The sequence below is a fragment of the Oryx dammah genome, unplaced genomic scaffold (assembly GCF_014754425.2).
Source record: "Oryx dammah isolate SB20612 unplaced genomic scaffold, SCBI_Odam_1.1 HiC_scaffold_20, whole genome shotgun sequence".
Classification (NCBI taxonomy): domain Eukaryota; kingdom Metazoa; phylum Chordata; class Mammalia; order Artiodactyla; family Bovidae; genus Oryx; species Oryx dammah.
The window spans coordinates 52,771,620-52,790,642 of NW_024070204.1; the positions used below are offsets into that span (position 1 = coordinate 52,771,620).

The 19,023-nt window shown below is 38.9% G+C and overlaps 1 protein-coding gene across 1 annotated transcript in view; it reads right to left on the bottom strand.

Annotated features, from left to right (window-relative positions):
- ELOVL7 (ELOVL fatty acid elongase 7) overlaps nucleotides 1-19,023 on the bottom strand; it is an 82,247-nt gene that overhangs the window by 13,466 nt on the left and 49,758 nt on the right. The window contains exons 2-4 of the mRNA XM_040262570.1: nucleotides 14,495-14,573; nucleotides 4,874-5,064; nucleotides 1,034-1,114 (exon numbers count right to left, since the gene is read on the bottom strand). Of these exons, the coding sequence (XP_040118504.1) occupies nucleotides 1,034-1,114; nucleotides 4,874-5,064; nucleotides 14,495-14,558 (336 nt within the window). The 5' untranslated portion in view covers nucleotides 14,559-14,573. The remainder of the gene's footprint in view (nucleotides 1-1,033; nucleotides 1,115-4,873; nucleotides 5,065-14,494; nucleotides 14,574-19,023) is intronic.

The following is a 19,023-nucleotide window of genomic DNA, read 5'->3' on the forward strand; positions in this document are numbered from 1 at the left end:
AACTTTATATTTTCTAATTTTGGCAAAATTTACATTACATAAAATTTACCATCTTAACCATTTTAAAGTGTATAGTTTGGTGGCATTAAGTACCTTCACATTCTTGTACAACTATCCATAAAGCTCTTCCTCTTACAGGACTGACTCTGTACCCATTAAACAATAAGTACCTACCTGGGAATCCAGCCACCAACAACTACCATTTTACTTCCTGTTTCTGAATTTGACTACTCTGTGTACCTCATAAAACAGTACAGTATTTCTTTATCCCTTTGTGCCTAGAGTTTTTCACTTAGCATAATATCCTCAAGGCTCAATCACATTATATCAGGTGTCAGAATTTCCTTCCTGTTAAGACTGAAAAATATTCCACTGTATGTATATACCACTGTTTATCCATTCATCTGTTGATGGACATGTGTGTTGACTTCTGTCTTTTAGCTAATGCGAAGAATGCTGTGAACGCTGATGTACAAATATCTTTTTTTAAATTGGAGTATAATTGCTTCACAATGTTGTGTTAGTTTCTGCTGTACAATGAAGTCGGTCAGCTATATGTGTAAATGTGTATCTTTTCTCTCTTGGACCTCCCTCTCACCACACCCTCATCCCAGCCATCTGGGGCTTCACAGAGTACCAAGCTGAGCTCCCTGCCCTATACAACAACTTCCCACTAGTTACCTATTTCACACACGTATATGTGTCATTTGAATCCTCGCTTTCAATTCTTCTAGGTATATACCCAGAAGTAGAATTGTGGAATCATATGATAATTCCATTTTTGAGAAACTGGGTACACATTTACTTTTAAATCCAAGAAATTCAAAAAGAAAAGCACCAATTTGCATTTTACAGAAAACTCCACACCTGAATTTGATTTTTTTCTTGTAATTTTTAGCTTTTTTCACACAACACATATGTGATAATTGAGTCATTTACTCCTTCTGATTTCACATTCAGTATTTAAAAATAGAGTCCACAAAGTTTTAACACTGATTTAGAGTTACAAGTTTTTTTCTGAAAAGAAACTTACCCTCAGTGCTGTAGGCGACTGTGAATAGTCAACAATATCACATCGAAACGAATAGCCTGTACCCCAGCCAGACATTATAAACTGTAAGAGAGCACATGCATATTATAGAAGAAAAGTACTTGCTCAACAGCTACAACAAAGGTAGTTTTGACCGTGTCTCTTCATTACATTTTCAGCTAACTCAGCAGTCAGTGCAGAGGGAAAGGTGGACTAGATCAATTACAAACCAGGAGCTCACTTCATATCAAAGCATCAAGCATTTTAAAGGTTGTAAAGTCACATTCATATAAACTGTGTGCTAATTAAAATGACATTTCTTGGAATGATTATTCTAATAAACTGGAGAACAAAATACCAGGAATGTTTTGTTTAAACAGTAAATGCTGGTAAGTATTTGACTTTATTTATGTACATCTCTATGTGCCTGTGCATATGTTTGTGTATTCTCAAAGGGGTGACTGAGTCTGAAATCAGCCTTTTTTGATCACTTCAAATCTTTGCAATTTAGTCAACAAATAAATGAGCAAACAAACCTCCTCAATGTACTCATCCAATGTCTACAACAACTAGATTTTTCTTGTTTCAGTTAGTGGATATAATAGGAAGTGATAGTCCATGGCTTTTAAATCAAGATAGACCAAACACAAGACTCACATATTAGTTTTGCTTTGAATTCACATAACAAGTAAGAGACAAAAATATTAACAAGAGAATACAGTCTGGCAAGCCTTAATTCCAACACACCCACAAAGTGACTTTAGGCCAGTGGTGAGAAGAAAGGGCCTATTGTGAAGTCTGGACCATAATTCAAAGATTACATTGATATTCTTTCAGTCTAGTGGTAGGAAGATCTCCTTTTAAAACAGTATCTGAAAATGAAAAGCTAAGGGCTCTAATTTTAAATTAATATCTATATTAAATGGTTGGCTTAAGTTAGGGCTCTGATAATATGACCAGTTTCTTCTCTGGCATCCTGTTCTCACAAAAGCCAGCATCTTCCCTAAGAAAGATGTCTTCCTTCCCAGCATAAGGATTATACCATTTTCTATTCCATTACATTTTAAGTCTATACTTTTAATTACTATTAAAGCTGAAATGACAACTTTACAGTAAGTTAACTTCTATAGGCAAAAGTTTAGGAGGCATAATCAGAATGGCATTTTAATGGTGAAAAGAAATGAAGGAGAAAGAAAAACCACTTAGACCATAGTATTTAAAAACACTATCCTTTTTTGATAACTAGCTCCTAGCTTGACTTGTAATATCAATACCATCAACTTGGTAAATTATGAAATCTTAAAAATTAAGATTCAGAAAAGCATAAAGACATAATTTCATGGATGACAAAAATATCTTACAAAGGCAAGTCAATAAATTTTCTCAAAGGAAGGAACAAAGGAATGAAGTACAGAAATAGTTAAATCTGTTTTACAAAGTCCTGATCTGTCAGTGAGGGTCTTCATACTCTCGTACTCAGACTCACTTCTGACTGATTGAGGTAACATGCTAACTCCATTCATTTAGATGAGGTTGACTGATTCCCTACTCCAAACAAGCACTGCGATGAATAGGAGAAGCTCTGTGATGTGACTGTCAGTGGGGCCTTTGCTGGTCTCTCTTTATTACTCAACTTTTGCCAAGTAACTAGCACATTCAAGCCATCACTATAAAATGAGGCATGTGGGTTCCTTTAGTCTGATGTACTTCCTTTCACCTTGCTCATATTTGCCCTAACATCCTTAGTGGAGGATGTAGACCAAATGCAATTGTGCTCCACCCAATAAACCACGTGTGTGGATATGTCCTGGAACGGACACACTGCTCAGCTGTCAAAAACCTTTGATAAAACAGAAAGCAGAACTCAACGCTTTCCTGATATTAAGTTTAAGAACATTCGAAAAGTCTGCAGAGCTTTTGACATATATGTCTATATTTTAGGCTTTCACAAAGGAGGAGTAACCATTTCTATTTGGTAGATAATAAATCTCCAAACTGGCATATAAATTACTCAGGTTATTACTGGTTAACAGGGGATAGAAACTCTCAGATTCAGACATTCTCAGACCTTTTATGTTGTAATTTCTAAAGCTGAAACCAAAACTTACTGGTAATAATTGGATTCCTTCCAGAGAAATATATTTGGAGACACCACATTCAATGACACAATTAGATACCAGAGTATAAAGGGATCTGAGAGACAAGGTCAATCCTGACTCTATATAATGAAAGAACTGAGGCCCACAGAAGTTGAATGATTAGTTCAAAATCAGGTAGCTAGTTAGTAGTGTAACTGGGACTAACAAGTCCCTGGTCTCCTGGCTTCCAGGTCTGTTCTTAGTACTTCTGGGTCTGTCCTATAGTAGGTTATATTCCATCTCTGATAACTCACCAAAAGCATGTATTTTTCTGCCCCCCAGCCCCCAGCTCTATTCCATTACTCCCTCCCTTTCAGTTGCTTATGCTCTAGAAAGGACAGTAAGGTGACCTGTGAGTTAATTCTGGAAATAAAGTAGAAGGCAGCAAAGTAAGTTTGGACTTCAGGAAGGCCTGTGAGAAACGATGCCAGAGCAGATTTAAGGTGAGCTAGTCAGGTGAATCCACAGCAAGAATCAGGCTGGAGAGATGCGTGTGCAGAGGCCAGGATGTCTGGAGAGGCCATGCTAGGTCCTCCCGGGTCCTGGTAATGCAGAAGCACAGGCTGTGCTGCAGAGGAAGTGGATGAGGAGCAGAAGATGAGGAAGCCAGCCAACATTGAAAGAGAAGCAAGGCATCCCAGAAAAGCAGAGAAGGGAGAGTGGCTGAGTTTTATAATCAGCAGAAGGGAGAGAGAGAGAATTCATGAGTCTGCTTGTGGTCCTGGAAATTCTCCACCTCTGTTATTGACAGTTAAGGAGTCTGCTTGTGGTCCTGGAAATTCTCCACCTCTCTTATTAACAGTTAAGGGACAGCTTCCCTCACCTACTGCCTTGTATAAGTCTAAGTTCTCTGTTCCCCACAAAACCCAGCTAAATCAAAACAGTCTACCGCCTAACAGGTCATCATGTGTATACATTCTGAACCCCAAATTCCTACTATGATGATGACAACTCATTAGAGTCAGCATGAGCTCTGATGTCAGACAGACCTGGGCTCGAATATCAGTCCTCCACTTGGCAGCCACACTATCTTTGTTGTTGTTGTTTAGTCACTAAGTTGTGTCCAACTTTTTTGTGACCCCATGGACTGTAGCCTGTCAGGCTCCTCTTTCCATGGAGTTTTCCAGGCAATACACCATCTTGAAGTGAAGTGAAGTGAAGTCGCTCAGTTGTGTCCGACTCTTTGTGACCCCGTGGACTGTAGCCCATCAAGCTCCTCAATCCATGGGATTCTCCAGGCAAGAATACTGGAGTGGGTTGCCATTTCCTTCTCCAGGGGACCTTCCCAACCCAGGGATTGAACCCAGGTCTCCCACATTGCAGGCAGATGCTTTAACCTATGAGGCACCAAGGAAGCCCCTGTCTTGGGTGTATCTAATTTCTCCAACTATGAGTTTCCTTAAAGTTGAACATTTATGGATTCAATCATCTTTTATGGCTAACTGCGTGTGAGTCCCTGGAATTAATGTTAATTCTCACTCTCTGTGAGGTAGACTATACCGAGATCCTTTAAGGAGTTCAATATCTGGTCTATAGAAAACAATATTTTTGGGGAGGGGTGCAAATATCTGCTCTAGTGAGCTAAGTTTCTGAAATTTCTTAAATCTTGGAGAGCTACCCTTAAAGTCATATCAAGAAACATCATGACAGATGAACATAAAGACTCAGGTAAAATTCTCCCATTAGGAATACTGCAGATACTTGCCTCATAACACATATACAAAGAAAAGAGTACTATGGAAAAATTGTACGTTATCATAACTTTCTTGAGTTCAAAAGGCTTTCGATTCTCCATGAGCTTTGGTCCCAGGAACGTGACAAAATAGATATAGAATCCTAGGATGATGGCTTGTGGCAGAGGTGAGGACATGAGGAGCCAGTCTTCAACTCTAGGATCTAAGAGAAAAACAAGATGTAAGTGCACAGCCATTTAGCTCCGTGGTAACTGACAGTAACCAGCATCTAAGTGAGCACCTAGATCCTAATGCTGTCAGTGACCTGTTCAGTCAGTGATGACTCTATCTTCAGGCCGTGTCAAGGGAAAGCATGAGGGATTGGGATGGAGCTAGAAACAGAGAGGCTCCAGGGGCAAAGGGAGGTAGTGGTCACCAGAGCTCAGGAGAGAGTCACATGGAGAAGCCCTTCTGGTGAGGAGCCATGTCCTTCAGTGGAGGGATTCGGCAGTCCTGCAAATAAGGGGCCAGGGAAATCAAAACCCTAGCCTCACCCTCCTCCCTATCTCTCTTTTGAAGTGAAGTGAAGTTGCTCAGTCGTGTCCGACTCTTTGCGACTCCATGGACTGTAGCCTACCAGGCTCCATCCATGGGATTTTCCAGGCAAGAATACTGGAGTGGGTTGCCATTTCTTTCTCCAGGGGATCTTCCCGACCCAGGGATCAAACCCGTGTCTCCTGCATTGCAGGCAGACGCTTTACCGAACCAGAAACCACATCGCAGGGGAGCAAGTCCATGGAACAATCATATCATCCATCTATAACCACTAGCAACACAGTAGAGTTTCTCCACGCAGACATTCTTTCATGTATATAAATATGTTTCGGTTTGCTGTTTGTTAACTTCATTTCCCAAGAAAATGGGAAACGTCTTCTGTGTACTGTACTATTCAATTGAAAGGGACTTTATCATCATTTAATTATATGAACTGTGGGTTCTAGGTGTCCAGAATGTGGGCTAACCCATTTGATATTTTAAACAGAAAAACAGAAAAGTATTAGCCTCACAATCATGTAAAGAAGAAATTCACATGATTACTGCTAGTTCCAGGCTATGAGAATTAGATTAATTAAAAAACTGCAACTCAAGGTGAAATGTGATTAATTCCATAATCTTAAGTAGTTTGGGTGTAATTTTACAAAATTGTTTCATGAAGCCAGAATATCATAAAAGAAAATATGTGTGGACAAATTTCCAAGTGTGTCTGATTCAAAATTGAGTCTTTAGCCCTAGGTTGCTAAATACCACTCTTGTTAATTGGAAAGAAGGGTGGGGGCAATACAGCCCTTGCCCATTGAAACTGCTGATAATGTAGCTAATTACCAAAATAAGTTGAATATCCCATCAAGTCTGACTTCTTACCCAAGGCAAAAATTTCTTTAATAGACTCCATGATTGATGACTCACTTGGCCTCAGTTTTATTGCTGGAAAGCTCACATTTGATACTCAGATATACTGGGGCATGTCTGTAGTGATTAAAGATGATTTATTCTACACTCAAATGGGCTTCCTTCAAAAAAAAACTGACAGATGCCTTATCTCAAAATAATAAGCTAAAAGTCAGCTCTAAGATGGACCTCAGATATTTAGGAATTTAATATATGATAAAGAAAGCCATATAAGCAAGAAGAAAGGGAGAGATAATTCATTGAAAAGGAAAACTGACTACTTGGGAGAAAAATGAGTTTGTGCCTTACCTTGAATCCTACTGAAGCATGTCCCAAACTAAGCAATACAAGGAAGATATTAAAGAATTCTTTAAATTCAGTGGTCAAGAATTTGCCTGCAATGCAGACATTTGGGTTTGATTCCTGGGTCAGGAAGATTCCCTGGAGCAGGAATTGGCAAGCCACTCTAGTACTCTTGCCTGAGAAATCCCATGGACAGTAAAGCCTGGCAGGCTACAGTCCATGGGGTTGCAACAAGACTTAGCGATTAAACTACCACCCCCAAAAGTAGGAAAAGTCTACTAGAAATGCTAAGTTAAGCAAACAAAGTACTTTTCAGCAGAATTTCTTAGTGCTTCATGTTTGTTTTGAATTGCCAAGATGAGAATGGTGGTATGCAGCATTCCTCAAACTTACCTGGCCATAGAGCCCTGATTTTTTGCATCAATAGAATACTATTTAACATCTTGTGGAACACCACAACACTCTGGAACACAGAGTGCTCCTATCTTCAGGAAAGATATAGCCCTTTGCACAAATGAATTCATAAGTGAAACTACTAAAAATTAGGTAGTGATAGGAGAAAATCAATTGGATCAATCATTTTGACATCTAGTAAGGAGGTAGAAAACATAAAATTTCATAAATCATTTAATCATGAGGAATGAGAGGTGGAAGTTAAGAGAAACACTTGAGGTTTTTGTTGTTGTTCAGATACTGTCTTAGGAAAAGTGAGTAGAGTAAGTAGAACAAGTGGCTAAATTCAAACTCTGGAGGACTTCACATTCCAAGGAGGAGAGAGGACTGAGAAAGAGCAGGCAAAAAGGGAGAAGGAAAACCACAAGAGTGTGATATCCTGAAGCCAGAGGAAGAGTAAACTTCTGGAAGGAATCAAGGTAACAAATATGGCAGAGAGGGAAAGTAAAATGTGGGCTGAAAAGTGCCCCTGGATTGATGCTCTTAGCAGGAAAGATTTCAGTAAAGTATCATGTGCAAAACAAACATTCAACAAACATTGCTCAAAGACATTCATAAGAACACAAAGAACATAAAGTTCTCAAAAAAATTTTTTCATAGTAAGATGTCACTGTTTTAAATCAGGAAAAGCTGTGAAATCAGCTGTGCAGGTAGCGCACATCACTGTGTACTTTAATTTATTCCCTGCCTTTCCCAGGATATCTGGGTGCTATGTGCAATTAGAAAGGCCCTAAGGAACCCCAGCCACAGTCTAGTAACTCACCAGGAAAGTTTCAGTAAAGAAAAGTGTCACAGAACTGGAGACCAAACAACAGAACTGGAACAGATCACACTTTTTTAAAAACACAATTTTTAAGGGTTAAGCTCCATCTACAATTACTACAAAATACTGGCCACACTCCCTGTGCTGTACAAACATCTTTGTAGTTGATCTTACACCGAGTAACTTGTACCTCTGATTCTCCCAGCCCATGTTCCCCCTCTCCCTCCTTCCTCTTCAGTGGTAACCACCAGTTTGTTCTCTGTATCTGTGAATCTGGTTCTTTTTTGTTATACTCACTAGCCTGTTGTATCTTTTAGATTCCACATATGTTATATCATACAGTATTTGTCTTTCTCTGACATTTCACTTATCATACTGCCTTCAAAGTTCACCCATGTTACTGCAAATGGCAAAAGAGTGTTCTTTTTTACAGCTGAGTAGTATTCCTGTGTGTGTGTGTGTGCGCGTGCGCGTGTGTGTACATACCACATCTTTATCCACTCATCTGTTGATGAGCACTTACACTTCCATAACTTGGCAATTATAAATAATCCTGCTGTGAACATGCACATTTTGAATTAGTGTTGTTGTTTCAGATATATACCCAGGAGTAGAATTGCTGGCTCATATAGTAATTCTATTTCTAGGTTTTAAGAAACCTCCGTTCTGTTTTCCATAGTGGCTGCACCAATTTACATTCCCATCAAGTGTGCATGAGGGTTCCCTTTCCTCCACATTCTTGCCAACATTTGTTGCTTTTGTTCTTTTTGATGAGTACCATTCTGACAAGTGTGAGGTGATATCTCATTGTGGTTTTAGAAATGATAAAAACTTTGATGGATTTTTTTTTTCCATCAGTGAGTAATCCAAACCTTAAATATATGAATATAAACCATATTAATATTTCTAGCTTTTATCTCCAATGAAATAAACACATAAAACCAGTATTAAAAGAAGGCTTCTAGAAGAATGTTAACATTATTACCTTTGGATGGTGACAACATGAGTGATTTTTCTTTTTCTTTTTAAGAAATTTTAAATGTTTCTGTTATGAATGGGTATCAGATGCATGGTTGAAAACTAGTTTTTGATTTTTGTTTTTGTCAGTAAAGGAATTTCTGAATTAGAGATATTTTATTTCATTCTTTTATTAATTCAGTGACAGCAGTGTGATGGTGAGGGTAGTGAGATGGGGGTATCAAATGATACCATATTTCTGTTCTTCCGCTGGTAGCAGTAGGAAAAACTAAAAGCCAGGAAAAGCATGCTGGGCTGGCTCAGGAAGCAGAAGAAAATAATATTTAAATAAATCATGTTTCCTGCAATTTAACATTATAAGCACATACTTTATTAAAAAAAATCCTGAGTGTGCCTTTCAAGTTCTACAGATTTTAAAAAAAAATCTTATCTTTGAGGAAAAGCTAGTTCATTTAATTTGATACTATTTTCAAAGCAAATAACAGAATAAACCACGGAGCTTTTTAATCCTTTCTCAGCCTGCACTGATCTTGGCCCTCCAACGGACTCCTTATGTGACCTGGGGTCACTAACTTGACTTCTCTGTGGTTAGTTTCCTCATCTGTGAACTGGGTGCAAAACAACATGTATCTCAAGGAGGATTCAGTGAGCTATTACAAGTAAGGAGCCTGGGAGAGCTTAAGTGCTCAGTAAGCATTGCCACTATTATTTCAGCACATCTCGATTTTGTACCCCTGCAGTGGCAGCAAAGTCCTAACCACTGGCCCTCCAAGGAATTCCCCAGGCATTTAAATTTTGAAATAAGCTGCTGCGATGACCATGATGAACGTTCCATCAATGTTATAAACCAAGAGTTCGGTGCTTCCTTCAGCAGCACTGAGGCCCTCAGTACCCCACTGCTAGGTGCTCTGCGGCGACTTTATGTGGTTTCTCTGTCTCCTGATCCAATCTGCCACCATCTTATCTTCTATATAACTACCAAATTTACTTTCTAGAAGTAAAGCTTTGCTCAGATTATTCCTTTGCTTAAATTAGCTCTCCCTACTGAGCAAATAAAGTATTTAATATGTCCATGTCTCTGATGACTGTTCATTTTTCCTACCTTCTCTCTTGGCAGATACCTTTCCAAATAGGGAGCCCACTTTCATGTGAGGCAGGGGGCTCCCGCTGATAAGACATCTACAAGTCAGATAGAGCTGGTGGCTCGATAAAGGAGTGTAGAGAGAGCTGCTAAACAATATTTAAAGGTAATTCTGCCTCAGTCTATAATCTCACAAACTGCAAAAGGTTCTGGGGTGAAGTGTGCTCTGTTTTCTTTAGAGACAAAAGGCTGATAAGGGAGGGAGAGTTTCATGTACCTTCTATTCAGCATCAGAGTTGGGTTTAAGTACTACCAACAGATAAAGGCAGAGGATGGAGAGGCAGGCTGTCTGAGAGTCCATACCTCAGTTCTGAAGTTCTAACTTATTACTAGCTCCATAATGCTTTTCTAAGAGCATTCTGGAGAGTGAGTACAGCAGAGTACAAGGGTCACATACATAGAATATTAATAAGCTTTTCCATCAACCACTTTTAACAGTATGTTCTCTTCTTAAGTAGCAGTACTAGCTCAAAGGGTACACCCTTTAAAATTCTAAGTGCCAATAAGATGAAGAAGCTGGAAGGAGAAACAAACATGTACCTCTGGTACTTTGTGAAGTACTAGAGGTTCAGAGTGGCAGCAGATTTTCTGTCTTCTTGCAAAAAGATCACTCTGATTCTGAAAGGTCATCATCATTACTATTCAAATACAAGGAAAGTTGCTTTTTAAACATCAAAACATTATAAATCCTCTTACAGCTTAAGTATTAATTAAACCATTTTAAAAATCTGTAGCTGTGGAATTTTCCACATGAAATAACCATGCCTGCCTCCTACTTCTCTAACAATCAGAAAGCCAATGAGTATCAGTAAGTTTCCCAAAGTCTATTCAGAATTAGGGCCAAAGCCAAGAATACACTTGAAATTCTTGGCACTTGATCATGGCCTTAGGCCTTTGAAGTATAGGCAAAGTAAAACAGAACTAAAATGGCCAAAAATGATTCCTAATGGTTCTCAGAGATCAATATCACACTACACAGAGCAAAAAAAAAAAAAAAAACCCTCTCGTTACACCCAATAGTGTTCTCATAAAGGTATACATCTCAACACAAACCATTTTAACCCTTCTAGATTTCAACAGTAAAAAGAATGAAGAAACTTTAAAAAAAGATATGCTATATTAAAAGTATCTGAACACGGAAATGCAGTGTAAGTCATCAACCACCACCCCTGTTTCTGCTGGGATACTTCCTAAATAACATAGCACTTTCATGCATAGTAGGGGATGGCAATCCACCCCAGCATTCTTGCCTAGACAGTTCCATGGACAGAGGAACCTGGCGGGCTACACAGTCCATGGGGTCACAAAGAGTCAGACACAACTGAGTGACTAACACTTTCATGCGTATTATCTGGTAGCCGGCGGATACCAGTCTCAACTCTCCTTTGCTAACAAGGAAACTGAGGCTCACAGACAATAAATAATTTGTGCAAGATCACCGAGCTGGTTCACAATAGTGGCAGAACTTAAACCAAGGTCTTTTCACCACACATCTCCATACCTTCCCTCCTCTCTGAAGACTTTAAATTAGCGTAGCTTCAGATCAGTAGCACCGCCTGCCTCTTCCTCTCATCCTCCCCGCCCCGTTTGCAATCCTGCTTCCAGGGCTCTCCTTGTCTACCCTGAACCACCTCTTACCTTTGTCATTCCCTTTTCTGACCTGATCCTCCTCATCTTTTCAATGTGAGTATCCATAATAAAAACAAAGAGTCGACCCGTGAATAAAACTGGAAGTGGAGTTCAGAAGTAGTTCATCTTAAAACATTTTATACTTAGAGCACTATATAGATATTCATCATCACCTAAATCTATTTGGCTCTTGAATTAAGATATTGATTAATTGAATGTCTTGGGTTCTTACAATGGGGATAGTGAGTAGCAAGAGTTGGATAGCAAGTGATCCATTCTTCCAAACATGTCTATTTCAAAAAATTACCCAAATCTACTTAGTTCCCAAGGTTAAATAATGAGAGTTCAGGTAGCAAGTTACACCTCTACCTTGAAAGGAAATAGAAATATTCATATTTTTAAGTAAATACATAAACCCACTACTATAGACAAAAAATAGTATTTAAATTAAATACTGAATTTATGAGAACTACTGTAAATCTTCAGAGAAAGATAATCTTTAAAGAAATCTATACATTCTCTGTATCATTAAGTAAGTTGAAAAATAAGAAAAAATTGAATATATATATAAAAATTTCCTTCACTTTCCATTCAACAGAGTGAAACTTTTCTATTTATGGGATCCTTTTTAGGATCCTTTTAAGATCCTTTGCATTCTTCAGGGGCAAAACTATAGCATCTTTTTCAGTGAAATGAGATTGGTTTTTAATCTACTGAGAAAGATTTGTTGTTTTTGAATTGCTAAGTTGTGTCTGACTCTTGAGATCCCAAGGACTGTAGCCTGCCTGTCTCCTCTTTCAGTGGGATTTCCCAGGCAAGAATACTGGAGTAGGTTGCCACTTCCTTCTCCAGGGGACCTTCCCGATCCAGGGATCAAACTTGGGTCTCCGGCATTACAGGTGGGTTCTTCACCACTGAATCATCCAGGAAGTCCACTGAGAAAGATAGCAACCATGAAACAGTGTATCTTTGCTGAAATCAGTGTAAACAGAAATATAATTTCAACTGTGCTAGGTAGCAAGAAGCGACACTTTTTCCTCCTGAATTTGGTGAATATGTGATTCTAACTGATAGGTAACAAACTAATCTAAAGTGGTGATGGTAGTGAATATGTGGAAAGGAATTCAAATGTGAAATACCAGAGTATGAATCATAACCAGAAAATGTATGTTCTGATCTTTCTGCTGACAAATGACCATGATGTTGGGAAGGTCCATACAGTCAAAGCTATGGTTTTTCAAGTAGTCATGTGCAGATGTGAGAGTTGGACCACAAAGAAGGCTGAGTGCCAGAGAACTGATAATTTCTAACTGTGGTGCTTGAGAAGACTCTTGAGAGTCCCTTGGACAGCAATGAGATCAAACCAGTCTATCCTAAAGGAAATCAACCCTGAATATTCATTGACAGGACTGATGCTAAAGCTGAAGCTCCAATACTTTGAACATGTGATGCAAAGAGCCCACTTACTGGAAAAGACCCCAATGCTAGGAAAGACTGAAGGCAGGAGGAGAAGAGGCAACAAAGGATGAGATGGTTAGATGGCATCACCGGTTCAATGGACATGAGTTTGTGCAAACTCTGAGAGTTAGAGAAGGACAGGGAAGCCTGGCTTGCTGCAGTTTATGGGGTCACAAAGTGTCAGACCCTACTGAACAACAACAACATGAGAAGGTAGCTTTGATGATATCTAAATCCATCTCAGCTCTGAAATGTTCTGATTCCTTGTCTATTCTTTTAAAAATGCTATCTTTGTTATAAAACATTTATTTTAAATGTTATAAAACATTTGTTATAAAATGTTTGCTTAAAACATTTTGTAACAGTTATAAAAGCAACACATATTGATGTGGTTTAAAAACATCTAGACAGGGACTTCCCTTGCAGCCTAGTGGTTAAGACTTCACACTTGCACTACAGGAGGTGAGGTTCAGTTCCTGGTCTGAGAACTAAGATCCCTCACACCACATAGTGTGGCCAAACAAACAAATAAAAGATGAAACAAGAAACCCCCAAACATCTAGTAGACAGACACAGAAAAGTAAACAGAAATTACCCATAATCCTACCACACAAATGGAATAGGAAGTGGCAATCCATTCTAGTATGCTTGCCTGGAAAAGTCCATGGACAGAGAGGAACCTGGCAGGCTACAGTCCACGGGGTTGCAAAAGAGCCAGACACGACTGAGCCACTGAGTATACATGCATGAAATACAGGTGGTCTTTTATAACCTGCTTGCATTCAATGATTTTAAGCCACTCACTGTGGCATTAAATGCCTTTCAACAATGTTGATTTTTTTTTAATGGGCAATGGGAGAAGGTGGGCATTTCAGAATTACTCAGGGGTTACCCTAGCAAACGGCCCCCCTTTCTGATATGCCCCTGGGGGCTGTGGCCCTTCCCACTCAAGAGTTACTGGACAGAGTCACTGTAGTTGATAACTGTTATTTCCCTTAAGAGCATTAGGGCAGAATCAAGCCTAAGAGCAGTGCCTCCAAAATCACTTCTAATGGCTTGAGTTGGAATGATGTACCACCATATATTGACCAATTCCTTTCCCTGGATATAAAGCTATTTTCACAATTACAAACATCATATTGAACATCACCTATGTATACCTCTATCTGTATACATATCTTCAATGAAATTTTTGATACTTCACTAATTAAAATAAAAATCAAGGGGATTTCCCTGGTGGTCCAGTGGCTAAGACTCCTTATTCCCAATGTGGGTGCCTGGGTTCGATTCCTGGTCAGGGATCTAGATCTCACACACTACAACTAAGACCTGGTGTGGCCAGATAAATAAAAATTTGAAAAAATCAATATATGGGGTGTCTGTAAGGGAGTGTTAAGTTGCAAAGTCTCTCACTCTGTTTCAATGAAATCCTATTAAGTACAAGAATCCGACCAACAGTTAGGAAATCTGGTTACTTACCAGCATCTTTGATCCAATTATCATAAAGACACACAGTCCTTGATGTAAGATCACTGAAGACCATTTTCCACAGGATTTACTGACAAACAAACAAAAAAAAAAACAATGGGATTATGATCTATGGATGCAAATAAAGCCAAGTTTCTAGTAATACAATATTAAATATGCTAAAAATTTAATAGGAATAACTGGCAAAACAACAAACCTACTGAGGGTAAATGCATTAGTGAACCACATTAAAACCTGATGCAACTCCATCACTTAAGACTTTTCATCATAAAGACAATGCTTAATTCACTTAAAAAGGCTGATATTCTATGTACCAGATACAAAAGGAGTAAGCGATTCTAAGAACTGTCATAGAAGCATCCATCTTCCTTTTATGGCAGCAAAATAGGTCAGGAATGGATTGTGCGTCCCATGGCAATGTTGAAGTAAAAGCCCAGAACAAAGTCAAGAAGATAAACTTTCAGAAAAGATACTCTGACCCAGACTTTTAGCTGATCTTCAGGTGTAAGAAGTTCTTCTGTATTCAAGTTTATATAACTTAAGTGAAATAGTGGTAGACGGAGGGAGGAAAAGAAGATCTACAAGATCGAAAGAGAATGTGCCTAGTTTACCTGGACAGATAGACAAAAACAGTTGGAAAAAGATGTCTTCTGAAAAAGAAGACCAGTGAGGGGAAACTAGCTCTATCGTGTATTAAAAGATATTTTGAATCTTCAGTAATTAAAATAGTGTAACATTAGTACATGAAGGGAGAAGGCAACGGCACCCCCCTCCAGTCCTCTTGCCTGGAGAGTCCCATGGATGGAGGCGCCTGGTGGGCTGCAGGCCATGGGGTCGCTAAGAGTCAGACACGACTGAGTGACTTCACTTTCCCTTTTCACTTTCATGCATTGGAGAAGGAAATGGCAACCCACTCCAGTACTCTTGCCTGGAAAATCCCATGGACGGCGGCGCCTGGGGGGCTGCAGGCCATGGGGTCGCGAAGAGTCAGACACGACTGAGCGACTTCACTTTCACTTTCATGCATTGGAGAAGGAAATGGCAACCCACTGCAGTGTTCTTGCCTGGAGAGTCCCAGGGACGGGGGAGCCTAGAGGGCTGCCGTCTATGGGGTCGCACAGAGTCGGACACGACTGAAGCGACTTAGCAGCAGCAGTGGTACATGAAGAGGCAAACCAGTGGCACAGAATAGAACATCTAAGAAACATACCAAAAACATTTGGGAATTTAGTACCATATTTCATAAATTCTAAGATATACACTTTCCCAAATTTTAATATCTCTGAAAACAGCATACACTGTACAAAGGAATGGGACATCGTAAAATGACCAGCATGTTTGATCTCAAGTCATATGGTGGGAAGATGAAAAAAGTTCTGAAGGTAGATGGTGGTGATGGTTGCACAAAACATGCAAATATACTTAATGCCACTGAACTTTATATGGTTAAAGTTAAAAATGGTTAAAATGGCAAATTTTACATTATGTATACTTTACAAAAAAATAAATCCTCTAGGTCTGCAACAGAAAAATTTAGACTTTATTCTGGTATTCTAAGACAAAGCCATTTTATATTATATATATATTATATATATATGTATATTTTTAAAAGACATATTGTATATGATATACGTGCACCTGAAACCAGTAGGCACTTGAATTACCAGCAGTTGTTGAGTAAATGGTGTGGTACAACTAGAGAGTCATCTGAAAATAACAAGTTGGATCCAAAAATTATACTATAAACCAAGATAAACTCCAAGTATTAATAGATCAAAGATTTAAATAAAATTTTAAAAGACCAATACAGAATTGTAAAGTAAAATTAAAAAAAATAAAATAAAATAAAATAAAATTTTAAAAGAGCCATGAAAGTAATGGATGACAACAGAGAGAACACTTTTATCATCTTGGAGTAGGAAAAAACTTTTTAAATTTGACTTAATAGTTCATAAAACATAAAAGAAGACTAATAAATTTAACCATATGAAAATCAAGAAGATAAAAGGAAAAAGACAAATGACAAAGAGAAAGAAATATGTTCAATTCATAATACAAACAAGTGCTACTCCCCCTAATATATTAAGGATTCTTAGAAACTGATAAGAAAAACACCTATAAGCCAAGAATAAAGCAGACAAATTTCACAGAAATGGAAGTGCAAATGGCTCATAAGCATATAGAAAGTGCTTAACTTTAACCGTAGTAAAAAAAAATCTATAATACTGCATTTTATTGCATTGGATGGGTTAAAGTTCAAACATTTTATCAGTCAGATTAGCCAAAATTTGCACCGCCACCAGTAATGTATGAGTTTCCCACAATCCCTCTGCTGGAAGGATTGTGGAAAACTCACATATTGCTGGTGGCAGTGCAAATTAGTATTACCCTTGGTGAGAGCAATTAGGCATTATCAATTTTAAAAAAATCATAAACCCATATTTTTTAAGGCAACAATCCTATTTCTAGAAACTTCTTCTATAGAGATATATGCACATGTGCACAATGACATATATTCAAGCTTATTCACTGTATCAGTCAGTAAAAGACTGGAAACAAGCCAAATGTCTATTAAAGAGGGCATGCTAAGTTGCTTCAGTTGTCCAACTCTTTGCAACCCTGTGGACTGTAGCCAGCCAGGCTCTTCTGTCCATGGGATTCTCCAGGCGTGAACACTGGAGTGGGTTGCCATTTCCTTCTCCAGGGGATCTTCCCAACCCAAGGATCAAACCCATGTTTCCTGCCTTGTCAGGTGGATTCTTTACCATCGTGCCACCTGGGAAGCCCACTTCAGAGGAGCTCTCCAAATACAGGATGGTATCTCAGCATGACCTCTGATCTGATACATCCTGTGTCCTCAAGCTGAGTTCAAACTCAAGATTGGCTGCGGGGATGCCAGGATTTTGCCAGAGTCAGCCTGGACTCTAGTTTTCCTGTGGACTGTTTCTATACCAAACGTATGACATGGGAGGAGGAGCAGAAACTTTGGGATCACAAAGACCTTGGTTTGAATCCCACCACTGACTAGCTGTATGACCCTGGGCAAAATTAAAGTTCAACCTCCTTATCTGAAAAATGGCAGTTTACAACCTAAGATTAAACAACAACAACAATAACAACAACTCATTGTTTTAGAAGAATTGTTTGGAATAATTCATGAGATAATATATAAAATTTATGAAATTTATATAATATATATGAAATTTAGAGCACAGAATCTGATAAAGAATGAACATTCAATCAAAGTCAGATATTATCATTTGTAGAGATAAGCTGTACCAATTTAAATGGAGCATCCGGCCAAGTTGAATGGCAGTGTATGGAACAAATCTGGAGAAAATTCTACTACTTTCATTTTTAGAGCTGGTATGTCACAAATTATACATGATTCTTCCCTTGATGTTTTTCAGTGGTTTTGATAGAAGTGTTTTAGATCCTGATAAAAGCTCCTTTCCTGCTCACCTTAACCACTGATGTAACAGACCTCGAGCCACTATTCTCCTAATTAAATTGCCAAAATAACGCCATTTAAATTATTCAGAGTCAGAGTGAAAGATTCCAATTTTATAGGGCAAATGGTGGACTAACATTTCAAAGTATTAAGCTGTTTTCTGGGCAAGCCCTGCCTCCTCTTCTTCTCCTACTCATTCCACTCAGGCCACTTTCCTCTCCCCAGCCCTCATTAAAGCACAAAGCCTCAAAGAGACCACAGCAGTCTAGTGCAGGTCAGTAATACTCACAGGCAGCAAACAGAGCTGGTTTTTCTAATATCAAAGACTATGCAAGATTGAGATGGAGGAAGAGGGAGAAGGTCATCAGAAGAGTAACTTACACTGGAAAGGTCTGTGAGGGGAATTTGCAGAAGTAGATACCCACCAACAAGTGAGAGAAGGCCGGAGATTCAGAAAAGGGACCCGGTGGCTCAAGCTTACCGGAGTGGAACTCTCTCACTGTTCCTCTGCTTGTAGATAACCTGCTATCCAACAGTCCTCAACCCTTGTGGACCCACCAGAGGAAAAGGGACGTGGATCATGGTATAAAAATGGGGCATGAAAAGAAAACCTGATCCCTTTAGCCTGTTGGAACTAAATATACTGCTGAGAATTTCCTTATGAGCTGACTCAGTGATGGACTCCGTGCTAATATTACATCGTCGGGTCTAGTCTAGAAAACTGTTAGTAAATGAATTGGGGGCAACCTGGGTTGTCCTGTAAATACAGTGCTACCCCGAGACTAGAGCCAGGCATACCTTCCCCCTCCTAACCCAGACACCCTCCTTACCCGCCCTTTAATACAGACCTTTGATTTTTTTAGTGAATGTACCATTCAGAAGGGGAGAAATGTATTCTATGTGGTGAAGGTATAGAGATATCTTCTAGCTGATAGCAGAACTAGGGCCTTAATAACTGATTTAAAATACTCAGTGGCATAAAATTTCAGGTCTGGAGAGGCCAGAATAGTCAGGGTTCTCATGCATGTAAAGCAGAGACTTAAAACTCAAAAACAGTAGACAGATGACC